The sequence below is a fragment of the Corticium candelabrum genome, chromosome 21 (genome assembly GCF_963422355.1).
Source record: "Corticium candelabrum chromosome 21, ooCorCand1.1, whole genome shotgun sequence".
NCBI lineage: Eukaryota > Metazoa > Porifera > Homoscleromorpha > Homosclerophorida > Plakinidae > Corticium > Corticium candelabrum.
The window spans coordinates 3,501,008-3,521,338 of record NC_085105.1 but is presented as its reverse complement, the minus strand read 5'-3'; the positions used below and the strand labels follow the sequence as shown (position 1 = coordinate 3,521,338).

The following is a 20,331-nucleotide window of genomic DNA, read 5'->3' as shown; positions in this document are numbered from 1 at the left end:
GTTTGACCCGCAAAAAAATGTTTCTAATGGAGCGGGTAGCATTTGCTCTTCTGTGCAGCGCTGTGCTGTCTTCTGCAGCCGTCACTAAGTTGGAGGTGCTATCACGCAAACAACTGGACGAGAAGACGAAGTACATGAGCTCTGCAGGCTTACTAGTTGTTTTTGACAAAAGTTTGTTCTTTACATATGCAATCTCGCCTTCGTGTTTATTTTCGTGTAATGACAGGAGGAAAAGCTGCAAACAAGTCTGCCTTGGATGAGATGATTCAGCGTTCTAAGCAAGACATGCGCTTGTTTATCATCAAAGTAGTGAAGGTACGTCGCAAAGCCACGTGTCATGTGAAAGGAAATTCCGGGTCTATCTTAATTAATGCTGTGTATATGGAATAAGTTGCTAGCAAAATTAGCTCCTCCCTTAACTTAATTAAGTTATAAATTAGCATGATATAACACTGATAGGAACAAACTAATGGTATTAGAATTTTTAGATATCTTAAATTATTGCTAATTACCTTGAATGCCAGCATTTATAGCACTGATGTCTTTTGGTTGGGGAACAAACTTGTAATCGAGATAATTGTACTGTGTAAAACTACTATTGCCAGTCACGATATTCTGGCCTTGATGACTTTGCATCTGGAAGTTGTTCTTGTACGATACATTTGTTAATTATTATTAAATTATGATTTTACGAGCTGAATTGTAAGGAAATTTGGGTTTAACAGTCAGAGGTATTTGCCAATGTGATTTTGTAAAAATCTATAATATTTACAAGGTTTGTTTTAGTCAACACTAGATCACAACTACTGAAATCAGGAAACGCGCTCACCAGTACTCAGTGTATTGTGCACCAAGAACTGTGTATTTTTTAATTCTAGCTTAATTAATTAACAAAGCACAGGGCACTAATTTGGTCATATACAGTAGCTGTGAGACCAGTGTTCTACTGTAACAATCTGTAATACATCGGTGTGTCCAGGCATCAGCTCATCAGTGCCAAAGTTGCCAGCTAGGCTAACTCTTCTGCTCTACAGGAAACTCTGTGAGATGAGTTTCATAGGTTATTCTCATTGCCTTTTTGACTTCTAGTATCCTCATTATGCTTAGTATTACTGTGTATATTGTGAATGCTAACAAACATAATTTAGGACCCAAAAGAAAGGGAACAAACATTCTAGCTATTGAATCTATGCATCAGTGTCATTCATGTCCATTTAATCTTAGGAGCGTATACTGTATATTGGCAGTAATACACATGCATGTTATGATGTTTGTTTAGTTTGATTGTGTCAAGGAGCCTAAAGATAAATCTTGCCAGTTTTCTGGTGAACAGAATCTAGTGCTGTGGTGAGAGGCAGACATATTATGTGTTGAATGGAATGTTGATTTATTGTCGTTTCATGTATAGGGTCAATTGGCAGCCAACAGCTACTCCATTACCAATGGATCTCATTGACAGTGGGGATTCACTAGTGGCACATTGCTTGATGTAAGGCATCCGGAGGCTGTTATTTTGTGAGACATGTTGTTCTTATTTTTGTGTTTGTTGTTTGTCTGTTTGCTTGTTAATAATGCATATATTGGAAACACGATTCTAGCTTTTTTATACATCCGATTAATTAAATGGACTTTACTGTGTATGTGACTAGTTCTGTTGAATGATGTTGCAGGGTGTTGACTGGACAATATTCTACGGTTTTGACATCTCAAGAGCAGCTTGAGGAATTGGTTCAATCTGCTGAAGAACGAGAACAGTTTGCAGTTCTTGGTTACTTTGAGAGATTTGGGTCTCAAGGTAAGATGGTATCATAGTATGCGTAGATTATTATGATATCAGATACTGTAATTGGCATCAGATATGAAATTACAAGTTAGATTGTTTGGCTAAGAGGTTGTTTGTACATTGCATATCTGCAACTTAGAGACTGATAGCTCTGTATTACTTTGACAGAGGTCACCTTTTAACAAGACTGCTTTATTATGTACAATAGTATAGGTATAAACAAATATTTATTATATATATATATATATATATATATATATATATATATATATATATATATATGTAGTTCTCATGTATAAGATACACTTGATTCTTATAGTCCAGATGGATACTGTTTTTGACAAGACATTAGTATCAAGTAGTCTCAAAGTCTAACCTTATGGGGGAATAGACAGTAATGTAATAATGGCTTTACATAAAATGATTTGACTCAAGCCAATATGACTCGTGCTACTTTGACGCTGTGTAAAGTGTTGGCTTGAGCTAAGTGCAATTAGCTCTTGCTAAGTTAGCCCGAGCTAATCCATAGGGCCAGGCTCAGCTAAACCTAACCACGTGTTGCATATTTTGTGTTACTGGGTAACAATACACAAAGCGTATTTTCCTCTGCTTATTCCTGGATTATTGGCAAAATGGCACGTGAACTTTTCGTGGTGAAAACTGGACTGACGTGGTGGTTAGAGTTTGATCAACAGTATCGTCTTCTTCATGCGCTTGCGCAAAGCATAGTTAGCCCGGATAGTGTAAAATATGCCACCAATCATGCCAAATTAGCATGGGCCTCAAGTCAAATCGTCTAGTGTAAAGCCGGCATAAGAATGGATTTTGGTTCATGTCTGTTATTGCACCGTACTCAAAACTAAGCACTTGGGTTTGGGTAGCACTTGAACGGTTCTGTTTGTTTATGTGCCTATATGTAATTGTGTGTCTACATGTGATGGAGAATTTGACTTAGGCTTGTCATCTGCGACGTACTAGAATCAGTCTTTACTTGGATTTATTAGAATGAAATGTCTTTCAAATTGTTGTTGTTATATGATATATTATTCATTGATTCATTTATTTATTAATTCATGTACTAATCAATGACAGCTTGTTGGTTTAGTATTTCTGGTTATTCCACAGATTAGATATTAGATGCTAATACTATAGTATGTCTTCTTTTAGTTGTACGTTTTCTTTGCTTTAGAACACAAGTCGTTTATGACCGTCATGATGACTGTTCTTGAACGTGCACATGTTGGGTATACAAATAGAACAGAACTGGATTTCCTTGACTCGTAAGTTATGTTGCACTTGGTCTTCAATTGCTGTAGCCATGGTTGAATGATACGACGTCTATTGCTTGACATTTAATGTGGAAATGTCTTGTGTATAGTGTGCTTTAGTATGTGGTTGAAAGTGAATAAACAACGAGGACACGTAGTTGCTACATTGACTTGTTCTTTGTTATAGTGCATCAAATAAAGGAGTGACTGCAAAAGTTGTTGTTATCGTACAAGGTGACGAAGATGACCCAAGACACGTGTTTACATATGCAGACATTATTAAGGAAGTGGAACTGAACAAATTTGTGCAAATATTTACATTGCCATTGCTTGTAAGTTTCAAACTTGTAGTAAATATCAAACTGACTTGTGACGATGATTTTACTGGTAATTTTAAGAGACAACAGACACGACATCACTAACAATCAACTTACTGACCAACCAACCAAATGACGAATTTGTCTAGCTAGATTATTTATCAAACATTGATTTACACACGCACATGAGGCCTTTTCACACTACACTCCAAAGTGCGTTGAATTCATACTAAAGCACATTGGCATTTCACACCTAATGCGCATTGGCTGTCAAGCCGCATTCAATGCGGATTTCCTCAAATCACATACGGAAGTGGTTTGAAGTGGATTCAATGCACATTGGCAACTGCACGTGGCACCACGCGTACCCACTCAGCTATTCATGTCAGTAGGCAGCAGTAGATCTACGTTCTCTCTCTATCCTTTGCTTATGGTGTAGATTGATGTACTGTAACGAAAGATAGAGAATTACCTTCGCAAAGAGATTGGCAGCCATGATGAACACAGGTTCTAACGCACGTTACACGGGTAGGCATGTTTATACGTGGATTGCGTTTTCCTAGTGTGAAATGGGTCAATGCACACTGAATGCGCATCTAATTCACAGATGCTGCGAAGTGGATTGAATGCAGTTTGAATGCACTTGTTCCTAAATATGGGTAGGTATTTAGCAAGGCAAAGTGACAGACTCTCTTGTTATGGCCCACCGATAAACATTCTATTTTTTGATTTCAACAGCAGATTGTCTAACTGACCATGCCTTTTGCCGGAGACAGTGGCGATAGTGTTATGCCTGTTTGTTGTGTCAATATTTGTTGTTTAATGATATTGTGTGATTGTGTTACTTAATTCATAGTATAATACGTATTTGTGTTGTAGCATAAACTGATAAGTTTTGAAGTCGATGATCCGTATTCTCTTTTTGGTCTTCATTTGGCATGTGCTCTTATGCTACCTGACCAATTTGCAGAACATAAACCGATGATTGAACGCCTCGCAAGACGTTTCAGAGACACATTTGGCTTTGTATATGTTGACATGTATGTGACGTTGTTGTATGATAACGTTGGAAATTCTATTTTTTTAATTTGGCAGGAATAAGTTTGGAAAAAGGTATCGAAAATTTGGTCTTGATAGTCCAAAGAAATATCCAGTCTTGTCTATTAAGGTTCACGGGGAGCTGGTGAGAGCAGTGAGATTGTGTGTTAGTTATCCTTGTTAGCTGTGTTGTGGCATCTTATCTGTAGGAACGATTCGAGTTTATTGAAGATCCAGAATCGTTTACTGAAAGTTTTCTGATTGCATTTTTGAACTCAACGAAGACTGTGTATCAAGAGGCTAGAATGAGTAAGTGACTTCAGTAAAAGCAGTTGAGCAAGTACGTTTCACACACCAACAAGCAAACAAACAAACTTACATTTTGTCTTTTCGTTGCTGGTTTTGGTATTACACACAAAGTAGATCTACTACACCTTTACTGGTATCACCATACCACAGCATGTAATCAGCTGAGAATTGAGTGAGGTTTGTGATCGTGCTGGCTTGAGGTAGATAATTAATGATGTGCTCACAACGACGTGCCCGTTGATTTGGCAATGGAGCGATTGGAAGAGAGACATTAAGGGTGTACATTGTGGGCAAAATGTATTGGGTCTGTTTGTTTGTCTTGTTGTTTCATGTTACAATGTATACGACTTGTATATTCTGACTGTGATTGTGGTAAACTGTGTGCTCTATTAATGTACGAGGCAACAACTTGTGCATGACAAACTCAATTTGTTCACAATTCTTTTTACATAATGAAAGTCCGAATTTTTCTGGCACAAGAATTTTGCTGTGTTGTTTACTTTTTAGTTCTAATGCCAAGTAGTTTGGCTCTTTATCGCTACAAATGTGGGTGCATGGACAAACATGTGCACACACACTCACATTGGCAGGCAGATACAATCTAAGGCTAATAGATGGACAGATAGGCAAGCAATTCTTGTTCACCAATTTTTCTTTTATTAAAGCGTATATTACTATGTAGGTAAAGATGTTCTTATCTTGACACAAGACAATTATCGAAATGTTGTTTATTTTTCTGGCAAGGATGTGATTGTTGCTTTCTGTCACGACCGTAAGTTGTCTATTACTCTGTCTTGTAATTCTGCTTCACTATGTAATAATTTTTCAGATTTTGAGGCTTGTAATTTGCAATTTCATGCAACGTGGCGTCGACTGGGTCGAGGAGTACATGTAGCTGGCTACTCTGATAAACTCATTGTGGGGTTTGTGTCTATGTCTCCAGCAAGTAAACCACTGGAGGTGAGAGAACAGAGCCAAATTAACATGATTCTTGTTGTTTGACTGCCATTGGTTACAGGATGATATTGCTGATTTTCCCGATATTCGATTTAAGTATGGTAATGACGAAGAGTTTATTGGCTACCAACACAATGGGAAGACACCCCAACGCAAGCTGAAACCTTTGCTTCGGTTCTTAGCTGAAGTTGGGTAAGTACCTGAAGCTGCTAGCACGTAGCTGCAAGTGTGTTTTGTTGGCTTTTTGATGTGGTGATTTTATGCTTTCATGTTGGCATTGCATATAATATTTAGTAAAAATGTGTTCTAACAATTCTTGAATTGAATTTCTTAAAAAAATTGTTCTTGTTTTTAGAGTGAACATGTACTTTTTAACATGTTTAGGCTCAGATATGTATTCAGGAGCATGTCAACATATCCTGTTAATATATGCTTGCGTGTCCCACACTATGTGATGCATACAGCATGGAATTCTCATGGGTTGGCATACATATTTAACCCTAGGCGCATGAGCTAGGGATATGGTAGTCATCTTGTAGTACGTGGGCCAAGTCCTGTAGCGTGTCAGTTCGCTTCGAACATCTGCCAACATTGGTTTCTCTATATATTTTGATGTATCATATTGCCTACATATCAAATCGACGTGTTGTCTGTCATTCTTGAAAAAGGTCCAAAGTAGGCGAAATCACATCGGTGTCGGCTGACTCGCAAGCAGCAGTCAGGGAACCCCAGGAAAACTAGATTATTAGCAGTTTTGGCACATGTACGACTTCATGTAAGAGATTCCTATTAGAGAACGTCAAATAGTTTAATTCTTAGGCCGTCATCTTGATAATTTGTCTGTAGTAACACACGTGACAAACGCCTATGCATTTCTAGTACCCGGATGTATTCTTGTCACGAAAGGTTTGTTTGCATATAGATTGGCAGGCAGAGTAAGTAAACCAAACTTGTAACAGTGGTTATTTCGTTCAAACTCGCATTTCTTGAATTTTAAGCACTTCTACCGAAGTCTACAGGAAATATTTGCATGCTAGCGATGGGAGAATTACCCTTGGGTTCTCCGCCCAGCAAGGCACCACTTCTAGACTTGTCACACTGTTTGTGTCACTGTCGACCAGACGCTAAGGTTGTTCACAACTTCTAGTTGGGAAACATTGCAGGAAGCTGCAAACATATGGCACGATGCAATTTTCGATTTTCTCTCTCTGAAATTTCATGAAGGCCCAATGGGTGGGTACCATCGCTTATGTTACCAGACTTATACCAACAGAACTACCCTGAGTAGGCTCTTTTCTAGAACAGTTGAAGGTAATTGTATACAGAATGATATAGAAAGTGCTACTGATGCAGCCTCTGTTTCCGAAATGACTTAGTTGTTGAGGCGCAGCAGAGTACGAACAACTAATTTAGCTAAAAAAATGTATTATCTGTCAGACAGTAAAGAAAATCAATAAGCGATGAAATAAAAATCTCAGTCAGTGCGTAACGTTGAAAGCCGAGCTGCAGAAAAGTTGTTGAGTGCCACTCGCATTCAGAATGAGCAACGAATTTGTATTGCATGCAAAAATCAAGGTCTCATAGCAATTGAAGTACGCTACCATCATTGAGCCGAATTCAGTCAAACAAGCGTACGTATACCTGAATGACCAAGTATCAGTCAAAGACAACGCTTTTGAGAAGTTGTCAAATGAAATTGAAGACAGCATTATCAAGGGGTCACAAGTGCTTTAGTTAGGCGATCTTCAAGAGCGTTCAAAACCCTTGTAAGTGAAATATCTGGAGAAGTAGCAAAGTATCACAATGGCTATTTGAAAAATCGTCTAGATGTACAGTTCGGTGACACGATTGAGTTTGGCATCCAACCGATCATCAACAGTCAGCCTTAGTGTACAGCAATGCTATCCCACGTTGTCATCTTGTGGTAACATGTGTGAAAATGGCAGAAGAGGCTTATGACGGGTTGGAATCGCAAACGTGTGGATTTCTAGACAGCCACAGACAGAATCAACAATTGATGATGGTATTTCTCGAATGCTTTACCATTGCTCTATGCATATCAGAGGAATCTTGTTGCAAATGCAGAGCACTATGCCATGGCCACCTATGTCTGAAAATGTTCCTAATGACCTCTACAACCTACTTCTTTGGATTATAGCCAGAGATGATGGACTGACTTAGTCTCGCGTGGCCAGACCCTTACCCCGCCTTTATGCCACGCAGGAGAAAGGGTCTGGTGAGGTTCCTTTGATGTTGCCATGTTGCCTCATCACCAAATTCCGCTGAACTAAAGACCCTATGAATGTTATAAAGAGGTAAGATAATATTACCGCTTCTCATGCCAGTGGTTGCATGCTGTGTGTCTACAGGATGTAATCATCGATGCTATCTTTGACTCTAGGCCAGCCATGAATAACGTTTCATGGCCTGTACCGTTGAACAGCCATCGCGAGGTGAGTTCTTGTCGCAAAATGTTGTCAATATGGTGTGTACGAGCACCCTTTGCAGTCATTGATTTTCACTTTGCGATTCCGGTGCATGTGGTGACGAGCACGTACGTGTTCGGCTAGCTAGTAATTAAATAGGCTAGTCTAGTGAGAAGCTAGACACAAGGCTGTGTGGCGATGTACTAGTGCTCTGCATGTTTCTTACAGTGAGGCGATATCATGCAGTGCACAGTTGCTGTCAGTTGTTGTGTTGGTTGTGTTTCCAGTGAACTCTTGACAGCTACGTGAATTTCCTGAGAATATAGGAGATGATCGCCTTGCCATACAGCCTAGTGTATAGCTTCTCCATGGACTAGCCAACCTACTAGCCAAACATGTACGTGCTCGTCACCACAGCGGCATTGCAAAGTGAAAATCAATGACTGCAAAGGGGGCGTGCACACGCCTTTTTGACGGCATTTCGCGACAAGAACTCACTTTGCGATGGCTGTTCAATGGTAAGGCCATGAAACGTTTCTTTGTGGCTTGTCTAGAGTTTGATAGCATCGATGATTACATCATAAAAACACTCAGCACCACCCACTTTGCACGAGAAGCAAGAATCGGTAATATTATCACGCCTCTTTGTAACATTTATAGCGTCTTTAGTTTACCAGAATTCGGTGATGCGGCAACATGACAACATCAAAGGAACCTTACCAGACCGTTTCCCAGCCGGAATGTTGAGGCGGGGTTAAAGTCTGGGTACACGAGACTAGGACTGACCGCTGTAAGCACAATCAAGGAAAAGCACCATCAGTTGACGTTCATTGTCGAGTGCAGTCAATTAGTCAGGACATCATTTATTGTACTGCAAAAGGATGCGTCAGAACACCCAAGCATTTTATGACTGTTCGAAATATTACAGAAAAGCCTGGTTCACAATATGACGCCGACGCCCAGCTGAGCGTCAAACTTCAAAGAAACTGCCTCGACGTCGGTGGCATTCTTTGATGTTGACGCCGATGCTGGAATATGATTCATTTCTATTCCAGCGTCGACGGCGACGTCAGCGTGAATATTGTGAACCAGGCTGAAGTCATCAACTTGTGACAATGCTGAACAGATTGGGACACGGTATTTCAGCGAGTCAAATTCAAGAGCTTGACACAAGTCTAGCCGAAAGACAACTACAACAACAGACAATGGGAAGCTTCTTGCCTTCAAACATTCTTCCCACCGGAGGCTCCGTGTCGTTTTGCTGAGATAATAATGACATCATAGAAGAGACGCTATCAGGTCTAGGCACCACTCATTGCACAAATGGCATAGTAATTCAAAGAGAGGTTTTGAGACCCGTTCTTCCTAAACAGTTTTAGCCACTACCTAAACGCTCAAAACATAGACATTCTATTTCTGCAATGCAAGAAACAATACTTGAATATCACTCAGGTGCTAGAAAATGTCCGCCACTACTTGAAATTGACTTTGATCTACTTACCCAAGAAAGTCCTGTACTTAAATTTTGCCAGCTTTTGTGACTTTCTGTGGCTAGTCGCTCGAAACGATTCTGACAGCATATTTTAATATTGTGGCAGTCACGTTGTACCCGGTTGGTCAGCATTCAATCAGCTTGTGAACTCTGACAACGTTCCCATAGGCGAAGGAAGCCTCTGCTGAGTGGGGGGGCACAACGGTTTGTCAGGTCATAGAAATCCAAGAACACTGCTAACTCTATGCCTTAGGGTTAGGGTTAGGGTTAGGGTTACCCTAACCCTAAGATAACGGAGAGCATTTTGTGGGGGCACGTGCCCCCACGGCCCCCCCAGTTCCGTCGCCACTGGTTCCACCACGAAGTGTAGTTGGATACTACCCATTATTCCTGCTTCTCCGACTCGCCTTGACACGATATATACTTTGCTTACCTGGTCATTAGAGATAGCAAGGTCTTTCGGTCAGAATTATACGATTGTAGTCTTGGATCAAGTTGTATATGCGAAAGCGCAATTAAGAGGTAGTGGAAGCAACCCCAAGATTTTAGCAAACTTGTATTGCGAATGGGAGCATTTCATATTGTTGCACAATGATCACGGTGATTGGAAAACGGTTTACCAGTACAGGTCTTCGAGATATACTTGTACAGTCAGGAGTTGTGGGTTTAGGATCTGTGGCAGGTGTTCTTGAAGGAAACCATTACAACCGAAGCATGAAAATGAGAATGTCACTTGACACAGATGTAGCGGTCCTGGCCTGTGCGTATTCTATCAAAACTTTATCAAACGTTGTCTTTTGAACGGAAACAAAAAATTGCTGATGTCTACTTAACATTTACTGTCATTGGTAAAGCCTTGGTGATAGCATGTGTGATGCACTGACTTGATTTCATGCATATACTGGCTACGACTCGACAAGTGCTTTTGCAGGAAAAGGAAAGAAATTAAGGTACAACATCATTGCCATTGAAGGATTTGAGTCAGCAGCTGCACGGTCTGCTTTTAGTAGTCTTGGACAGAACTTTGAAGTTCCTGCAGGCACAATCCTTGGTTTGGAGGCTTTCACTTGTCAGCTTTATGGAAAGAAGAGTTATGATTCAGTTAACGAAGTACGTATATTTATTAAAGCTAACCATAAATTAATTAATTATGGATATATTCTAGTTGCAGGTTTGGTACCAACTCTTGTTCCAAGTCAGCACAAATTGCTGCCTTCACAGATGCACTCAAGCAACATATTCTTTGCGTAAACTACCAAGCTGCTGTGTGGCGAAGGGCACACATTGTGTAGCCAGACATTCCAAGCCCTCGTCATCATGGCTGGATACAGACCAACAACTGCCTACGACTTCATTGGATGGACAAACTGCAGCACTGAGAGCTCTACTGGAGATGGCTAGTTGCAATTACAAAACAGGCTGCACAAGCCAGCGATGCTCTTGCTGGTCAAATAATCTTGTTTGCACTGATGTTTGTGGCTGCATGGAGAATAATTGTTGTAACATGCCTCAAGAAGATGGTACTCACGGTACAGATGAAGATGAAGACTAAGATAGTAGCTGACCAAAGAAACTAATTATCCAGAAGTTATTGAGTTGTCTGAGCTATAAATACACGTGATTCGTGTTGTAATAAACAGATCTGGGTTGGCAAGGCTATCACGTGACTACACCACGTAAATCTTTAATTGGTTTTTTTAGGGGTACATGAGTTTGAGAAGGTTTGGTAGGAACTATTTCTTTCATTTCCTATCTTGATGGGTTGTGAAACAGCAAGAAATACCAACCAACCTTGACATCCAGACTATTGTACGCGCGAGATATGGCAATAAATATAAGACATGATTACGCCACTTTGGACCTTTTGTCGAGATGCCAACAAGTTGAAATCGTCTCTATAGAGCAAGAACATTAAAATAAAAGTGAGAAATAAATGCTGGCTGAGGTTCGGAGCGAAACTGATACATAGACGTCTTTTCAGACTTGGCCCGCTTACTATTACCGGAAATGGCGATGACTCGATGAAACGACCTTGTAAACAACTTTGAAATGCATAGCGTGCGTTCACTGTTATTGCTTGTGCAATCTTGACATATGGTTGCAGCTTGTAATTTAGAGTTGCTAAGTCTAAAGTAGAGGTTGAAGCAATACGAATTATATCTATATTATACATGTGTATATAGGCAAAGAAAGCCAGTTGTTATACACAAAGTGTAAGTAAGGAAGTCATTAAAATGTTTACTGTATTGAAGGATGGAAACTGGATATGAAGAGGTAGAAATGTCTAGTGTTCAATGTTATGGTAATGCATATCTTAGAAACAGAATGGTTTGAATGGACAAGGTCTGTTGTGTTCTTGTATTATGACCAGAGTCATCACTGTTATCAGTGGACATGCCATCATTATGACATGTGTTTCATCTGTGCTGTGTTGTTTGTGAATTTATTGTATGTAAAACACTTGTTATATAAAGGTATCTCTATTCCTCTTAATATTAAGTTGGATTTGTTTTTCAGGTACCCGGATATTGCGGTCATGAAGAAGCGGGAAAGTGATGACGTTCCTATTGTTCCTCCAGAGGATACTAAACATGTAGAATATCCTGATGGATTTAAACCTAATCCCTTTAACCTCGACAGGAGAGATAGTGGGGAGAGTTTAGCGATTCATCAACGGGCTGAGAGTGAGGAGGATGATCTGCTAGAGGATTTAAGCAAAGAGAAAGAAGGGAGACATCGACCAAATGATAAAATGGTTGGAGAAACGACTCCTGTTAATAGAGAGAGAGAGTTTCATGAATCTGAGGTGCCTGAAGATGAGGAAGGTGCGCAAATCAAACTGGTTGGTTGTTGGTCATTGTCTTTATTAGCAGTTTAGCCACAAATTGGGTTTATCTGATTGTCATTGAATGTGAAGTTTGCTTTCTTGCCCAGTTTTAATTTGCAATTTCTTCTTGGTGTTTTACAGGAATTTGTTTTTATGGAGTGCAATGTTTATCAAATAGATAACAACACAATTAAATTGTTGACTTGTTCTAAATATACAGCAACATTGTAGATTTTTCATATGGCTACTTGTACTTTGCGTAATGTTCAATGATCTAATGACTACATAGTACAATGTGTAGTCATAGGTCAATGCAAAGACAATAGATGACTTTGATTAGTACATTATGTTTTTGTGGTTTCAGAGGATCGGGAAGATGATGAATTAGCTGGGTCTGTGTTTTATCTGACTTATAAGAGGAAATCTGAATGGAAGGAGGAGACAATAGCTCTGACTGATAAGACAATTGAAGAAAAACGCACTGAATGTGGAGTTCTTGTTGTTCATTTTCTCAGTCCATGTATGTAAGTTTTCATTTATTGTTCAGTTGTTGTGTTTGCTTACTCTCTTGACTGGCTTCAGCAAACAGTTGTACGTGTGTGTAGACAGTTTGTGTGGTTGAGGGGTACAGATTGGTGGCATTCACAACACGTTAGTATTTGTCGATGCATTTATATATTTTTAGTAGGTTTAGATTTTTGTAGAACAAAATAGGTTTACTCTGTGGCATCAAGTTGTTATTTTAGAATTATTTGTAATGCATTTATGAAAAGATAGTTACCATAGGGACGTTTTGGAATTTGGTTGTGTGGTGACTGTGCACTTCAAAATGTTGAGATGAGCAAAGTATGTGTCAGTTGTTTGAAGAAAGTATATGTACACTGTAGTATGTACACTTGCATGTACAAATGTTAAGCCCTCCATGTTGTTCGACGTCGACCATACGGTCAGTTACAGAGATAGCTCCCTTTGCCTCTAGACACACACACACACACACACACACACACACACACACACACACACACACACACACACACACACACACACACACACACACGTACACACACGTACACACACATTTTACTTGAACATTCTTTGCAAGTAGAATTTCTTATTGCCATTATTCACAACTAAGACTAACAGTGCTATACTCAGTCAGACGTTTATCAGTGTATGATTTCTAGTGTTACTTTTACATGTTTTCCTTGGTTTGTGTTTAGGGGCGGCCAAGTCTAAAGCACTAACTTCTGTCATAAAAGAAGCTGCTGCTGGCTTCTCGTCTCACCCATCTCTCGTGTCTACTATCTGCTTTACTCATCTTGACTGTACAGCATATCCTGAAGTCTGCGATCGTTTCAACGTTTACCTATATCCAACTGTCATCATATTTCGGTCTGCTGTAACCTTGCATTGCTATACAATCTGATCACATTGTTGTCATTATAGTGGCAATGAGGTGCACACATACAAAGGATCTTTGGACACAGCCAGTCTCACACAAGCTGTTCAGCTGTAAGTCCAAATGATCAGTGTTGTGGCAAGTCGTGAGTGATGCGGTTTGCTAGATTCCAGTTTGATGTTGTCATTGAGTTGGATACCGACCAAGACTTGGAGACATTTGTTACTGTTGTGTACCCTCCATTTGTTCTCACTCAAGAGTTCAGCTTGATTGGCTTTTTCAAGTCCAAAGACTCTAAAGGTTAGTGATTTAGCAATGTAGCAATAACAACTAGAAATTGTGACTTGTGCTAGAGATGTGAGCAGGCAATATGCTACATCGTCTTTTTTTCTGAGTTTTAATTGCATGTATATTTTATTGGGAACAAATTAACGAATAAATAGAAATGTGATAAGTGTGACAAGTGTGCAGAGTGTGTTATCTAAGATACATATATGTAATCCATCACGGCAGACTTCAAGTTCGCATTTCTTAACTTTTTCAATATTTTGTAATGTATTATAGTAACAATTCTTTGTCATATGTTTATTCATTTTTTGTTAATTGTTGTTGTTGTTGTTTGTTGTTTGATCGTATAGCATACAAAGAGTACGAGGCTGTTGCTGTAGATGGAAGAGGGACGTTCCCGCACGTGGCATGTTTTGGTGACATTGCAAAGACTTGGTAAGATGTCAAGTGTATACACGGAGGATTTGTAATGTTAGCTTAGTTGAAGTTTAGTCAGTTGTTTGTCTGTCTATCTGTCCGTTTGTCCGTCTGTTTGTCTGTTTGTCTGTCTATGTCTATTTTTAGTGTGCCAGTCTTTTGTTTACCCTCAGAATTTTCTGTCTGTTTCACTGTTTCTTTTGCTTGTCCATTTGTTTTGTGTGTGTTCAGTATCCGTGCATCTAAATTATTTGTGTCTGTCACAAAAGCCTTGTTTGTCTGTCTGTGTCTGTTTCTGTTGTTTCTACCTTTTTCCCTTTATGATGCATGCTCTGTTGCCTCAGTTATGCCATTTATTACTTTTCTTTAGGTCTAAGAACTTCAATGTTGATATACCAGCTATTGCTGCTCTTCGACGAGGAAAGTACATGTTGTCAGAAACTGACACATTTCAAAAAACAGCAAAGACAGCGTTTGACAAAGGAAATATATCACAATTTATCTCTAAGTCTCAGCTTTCTGTTGTGAGTTAAATTATTGATAATATCTTGTACTATTCTGGTGTTATTGTAATCCTATGTATATTTCCATTATTTCTGTAGATTGAACTCACTCCAATCACTTTTCCTCGATTTTATGCTGCTGGCCTTCCTCTTGCAATTGCATTTGTATACAGTGAAAGTTTCTACTATGAGCACCAAATGAGTGATGATGAAGTTTTGGAACCTCAAGAAAGAGTTTTTTCGAAAGCATTGGCTGATGCTGCAAAAGACCCAAAGCTTAACTCAAAACTACTGTTTTGTTGGATGGATGTGTAAGACGTATTTTGGGACCAGTCATTGGCGACTTATAACTGCTTACATTTTCAGAAATGAATACGGCAATCTGCTGGGCTTCTATTCATCAAATGGGTTTGTACCAACGATGGTCATTGTAGATCGTGATAAAGTAAGACTGGATAGTGTTGTAATCATTGATTGGTGTGTAAATGTAGAGTTTTTATGAGACCAAGCTCTTCTTACAGAGAATTTCTGGAGCATTTTATCATTACCTTGTCTTTTTGTATCAGAATGTTCATACAATTTAGTCAGTCAACAATTTAGTTGAAGTCCAAAATGGGGCATTATTGCTTGAGAACCTTTTTGTCAGACTGAGATACTACAGCAGTATATGGTACTGTTTAACAGTAACTGTGATTGTGTAGTATCTATCAAACACCTTCTGCTTATCGTTTGTGAAAGGCACTTGGAACTTTGGTGTTTCACATCTTGGGTGATTGGAGTTGATGTCCTAAAGTTACTGTCTCTTACTCTTGTGGTTGCCATCTAATACACTTGCTACCAAAGGATGCAGCTCTGGTGTATTCTATTATGTCCCTGACAATCTGTTTGAGCTTATCCAATTTTATCTAGCTGGCATGTGATTGGAAGCAGGGAAATGTTGTGCAGATACTAATGCAGAAGTGACTGCAGCTGTACAGTCAGACATTGTTATTCTGACCACGTTCATCCCACTGGTTTCTGTGACTCCATATACCTTCGTTAGAAAGTGAGGGTGTCAGATTATTGAGTGTCAGAATAATGAGGTCTGACTGTATTAGGAGATTCCTTCAGCAACAATCAAAGAATGCAGTTCGATCTAGAGACTGCAAAATGTATGCCTGAGTAGCATAGGCAGAGTTAGCAGTGTCTTGTGGTGTATTTATCTTGGAATCCAGCAGACCTTGCAAAGCTAGTGGATAGTGTAGGATATCAAATTAGATTGTGCCAAGAATTAGTTTGGGCAACAGTGATAAGATAAACGTGATAAAATGTTTTTTCATTTGCAATGTGAAATAGTATGAAATAGTGTGTACTCTTGCATTAACAACAAGATGGACAGAAGATCACGAATACATACCACATACTAAATCATGTCAAACGTGTCACAAGAGTACAATAGTGATGAAAATCATCAGGTTTAATAATCCAAAATGACTAATCACATACATACGCAAGTCTTTGATGAAAAGCTAGTTGTTACATAATACCAATATTCTGTGTATTGTTTATGTGTACTACGTGGTTAGTATATGCTCTGTGGTGTGTGTGTGTGTGTGTGTGTGTGTGTGTGTGTGTGTGTGTGTGTGTGTGTGTGTGTGTGTGTGTGTGTGTGTGTGTGTAAGTAATCAACCTATTTGTCAGGGAGATGTCTACATGATGACAGATAACCGCCCAAAGGCTGCCGTTGATGTTCTAAAGTGGATCAACAAGTACCTTGATGGCGAGCTAAAGCCAATTCGTGAGTTCAGCCACTTTCCATTTGTTTGTTTATGGAGATATCTATGGTATTGTTATTTCCCGGTAGGTAAATTGAAATCAGCAGAATGGAATCCCGCAAAGCCTCCTATTGACTTTTTGGCAAAAATTGACGATCGCGAGGCAGCAAAACATCAAGGAAAACCTATTGACAGAGGTGGAGCATCTCGATTAAGAGAAGTACCAAAGGCCAGGCCGAGTAGCGAAGACATTGTGTATGGTGAGACAGGATTTGAGTCAGAACGTTTGCACGATGAACTATGACAGATTAGTAATGTAGCTACTTCTTCATTAGAAACAACAGCAGCCACTTCTAGGTACTGTACCAACCTGGAAACACACTAGTGTGTATGTTTTTTTATATTGAGTTATCTGTTTTGGCAAATCTTCTGTTTACGTAATCAAGGCTTCATTCAATTGTTGCCGTCTGACATTGAAATACCAAGACGACACTCTCAAGCTATCTGTGTATTGTGCTTCTTCAGTCGAGTGTCTCAATCTAGTTATCTGTAATGGTAACTTGGAAAGGACTGCCTGGCACTGGGTGGCTCGAGAAGGCAATCTCAATGTCATACTCTCCGCTCTGCGTTGGATCATACTTGCCATAGAAAGTAGTCGGCGAGTTGGAATCTTGGTTTAGTTGTATCTGGAAACCTTGCTTTGGTCCCTGAACTCTCACTTCGAGGACTCCACCTCCAGCATCTTCTGTGTCAATAGTGAAGCTTCCCGGGTGTCCCGTTTTACCGTTCTGCAATCCAGGTCCGAACGCACGCACTTTCGTTGGGTCTGGTTGTGGGAAAACCGTGACCTTGAAGGGGGACCCCGGGATGTGCCTGCTTTCCCAATACACACCCACTTTGTATTTCCCTGCTGTCGGAGGATCAAATCGCATGGCGACGCGTCCTTCGTCTTCATCGACCATATAACCTATTACAGTATCGTGTAGACCATACGCAGTGCATGTCAGCTTTCCTTCATTCGTGTCCGGCACGTGGACAGAGAACTGAACTTCCTGACCGATCTCGCAGTCATTTATTTTGTCTCCCGCCAACTGACAGCGCGCCGCTTGCGCTTGCGCGACGTCGGGAACGACGAGCTTGAATGGACTACCCGGTACGTGCAGTTTGTCCCAGCGGACGTTGATGAGGTAGGCCCCCGGAGTGTCGGGGACGTATTCAACGTTATACACGTTTGTCGATATCTTTTTTACCTTTGCATCAGCACGGCTCTTCTCTCCGAGTGCGGACGCGGTCAGAGTGGCCCGACCCGCACCCGAGGTGTCCACCGTGAAAGACGCCGGTTTACCTACAAACGCTTGCGTCAGTCCGGGCCCGCGGGCTTGACACTTTTTAGGGTCGATGTAACGGAACGCCAACGGGCTCTCGGGAACCGGTTGGCCGCCCCAGAAAATATCCAATTTGAAGTCGCCGACTGCTGTAGGCTGGAGGGTCACGTTGTAGGAGCCATTCCCGTTGTCTTCGACTAGTACTTCCGATTGGCTCTTTACGGGACCACTCGCCTTGACGTCGAGATTTCCAGGTCCGGCCTGTCCGGTGTGAACCGTGAAAGAGCAGACGTCGCTCAACTTGCGAAGGCCGGTGTACTGCAGAGAAGGACCGTAGACGAGACACTTGGACGCGTCCGTCTTTCGGTCACTCGCGGCGGGTTGAATATCGATTCGAAACGGAGAACCGGGGATAGGAGTCTGGCTCCAGAGCACGTGGAGTTTGTGTGTACCGTGAGCGGTCGGTAAGTAGGTTACCGTGTAGCTATCATACTCGTTGTCCGTGATCTCTAATTGAGCCGGCTGACCTGCGGTCGGACCCGATGCGCGAACGACGAGCTCTCCAGGCCCAGCGTCGTCCGCGTCGACCGTGAACACGACCGGTTCTCCTACAGTCAGTTTCCCAGATCTTAATCCTCGCACAACGCACGCAGTCGGGTCGATCTGTTTGGAAAAATTGACACTGTAAGGACTCCCACTGATGTGAGAGCCCTCGTATAGAACGGACACGTCGTAGAAATCCGGGTGAGACGCCTCTATCCGTAAGAGATGCGAATTCGGTCCGGTTTTGAAGACGTCGATTTTGAGTTGGTAACCCGACCTGTTGGTGGCCGACGCGGTGACCGCGCCACTGCCAGCCAGTGACGTGTCGACGAGTAGCTCTATGGGCTTGTTGATTTCAAGGACTCTTCCGGATAGGCCCGGACCGTGGAGAGTCACCTTGCTGGCTGTCGAATTCGCATTGTCTAGCACTTGGACTTTGAATGGACTACCCGGAACGGGCACGTCGCTCCACGTGATTGATAGTTCGTGCTCGCCCGGTGCTATTGGAATGTACGTTCCCACAAATGTGCCGTCGTTCTGGTCGTCTAAGATGACACGTGACCGAGCGGTACCACGTGACGGCCCCGTTGCTCGAACGACTATTTCGCCACTGCCAGCGTCTCTAGCTTCGATATTAAACGAGACGGGCTCGTCAGCGACAAAGCGATGACCCGTCAATCCATACACTCGCACTTTGTCCGGTTCAGACGCTTCACGAAATTTGAATATGAATGGAGATCCTTCCACAGGCTGGTCACCCCACGTGACTCCCAGCTTGTACTCATCCGCTACCGACGGTGCAAACACTACCAAGAAACTGGAAATTCCTAACTGTTTGATGCTTACATCAGTTATCGCGCCAGAGAATATTCCTTTGGCTGTTGCGAAGAGCGGGCCGTCTCCTCCTTGACTCGTGTCTACTGTCAGTTGGATTTTCTGGCCGACGTGGTAAACACGGTCTCGACTTGTAGCATCTTGTTTGTTGAAAAGATTGAGAGCTGTTTGAGCGTCTACGTAGGGCGTAGGGCGACGTCCAGTGGACATTGTAGGTGTTTGTTGGCCACGCCTATCACGTGAATGGTTACGCCCACTTTTGACACCTTTAACTATTTTAGTATACTGGGATGTTTATTACATTTTGCACTAATATCAACCAATTTGTGAATGATGGAATGGTTTAAGGTTACGACCAACAACGCTGTGGCAACACAACTGTTGTCCTTGACCCCACTCGCTTGCCAGTGAAAGTCAACGCAGCAAAGCAATGCTACTCAACTCTGCTTGGGATCGATTGACTAAACACGCAACTGCTTCTTTTCAAGTGCTTACAAATTAATTAAATTAAACGGTCTGCCCTCATCTTTACTATAGATGGTGTAAATTAGACGTCATGGTCTAAACATCCTGGATGTGATCTTGTAATCGGTCCTGGATGTCCGCGGACATGCTGCCGTAGGCGTAACTACATAGGCCGCCAAACCGTCTGCGAACACACTTGTGTGTGCTTCGTCTATTATCTCCAGCTGCTTTGTATGACAAGATACATTTGCCTTATGGATAGTCTCCACTCCAATTTGAAACTCATGGAGTTTTAGTTCATGCATCCAACCACAACTCACAAATCCCTCTGAGTCAAACATGTCTTTCGAAGCAGTAAATGCCCATCAAGATGGTCCAGTAGCCCT

General features: G+C 41.2%; 2 protein-coding genes across 2 annotated transcripts; one reads left to right on the top strand and one right to left on the bottom strand.

Moving 5' to 3' along the window:
• The first annotated feature begins 8 nt into the window (after positions 1-8).
• LOC134196326 (uncharacterized) lies at positions 9-17,320 on the top strand. Its single transcript, XM_062665427.1, has 24 exons — positions 9-171; positions 227-315; positions 1,280-1,347; positions 1,409-1,489; positions 1,671-1,795; positions 2,973-3,063; positions 3,239-3,383; positions 4,248-4,408; positions 4,464-4,551; positions 4,616-4,715; positions 5,398-5,487; positions 5,545-5,675; positions 5,734-5,864; positions 12,108-12,415; positions 12,782-12,937; positions 13,638-13,809; positions 13,864-13,929; positions 13,983-14,116; positions 14,455-14,539; positions 14,892-15,045; positions 15,124-15,335; positions 15,391-15,469; positions 16,705-16,801; positions 16,868-17,320. The coding sequence occupies exons 1-24, from the start codon at positions 18-20 to the stop codon at positions 17,080-17,082; spliced, it is 3,132 nt and encodes a 1,043-aa protein (XP_062521411.1). The 5' UTR covers positions 9-17; the 3' UTR covers positions 17,083-17,320.
• On the bottom strand, positions 17,318-19,696 carry LOC134196327 (filamin-C-like). Its single transcript, XM_062665428.1, has one exon. It carries the CDS (start codon positions 19,688-19,690, stop codon positions 17,318-17,320), a length of 2,373 nt encoding a protein of 790 aa, XP_062521412.1. The 5' UTR covers positions 19,691-19,696.
• Between the last annotated feature and the right edge of the window lie 635 nt (positions 19,697-20,331).

Excerpts from the sequence above, each read along its gene's own strand:
- LOC134196326 (XM_062665427.1), top strand. The coding sequence starts at position 18 with ATGTTTCTAATGGAGCGGGTAGCATTTGCTCTTCTGTGCAGCGCTGTG. Across the intron at positions 316-1,279 it reads TTATCATCAAAGTAGTGAAG|TTTGATTGTGTCAAGGAGCC; the intron begins GTACGTCGCAAA and ends ATGTTTGTTTAG. Across the intron at positions 12,938-13,637 it reads TGTTCATTTTCTCAGTCCAT|GGGCGGCCAAGTCTAAAGCA; the intron begins GTATGTAAGTTT and ends GTTTGTGTTTAG.
- LOC134196327 (XM_062665428.1), bottom strand. The coding sequence starts at position 19,690 with ATGTCCACTGGACGTCGCCCTACGCCCTACGTAGACGCTCAAACAGCT.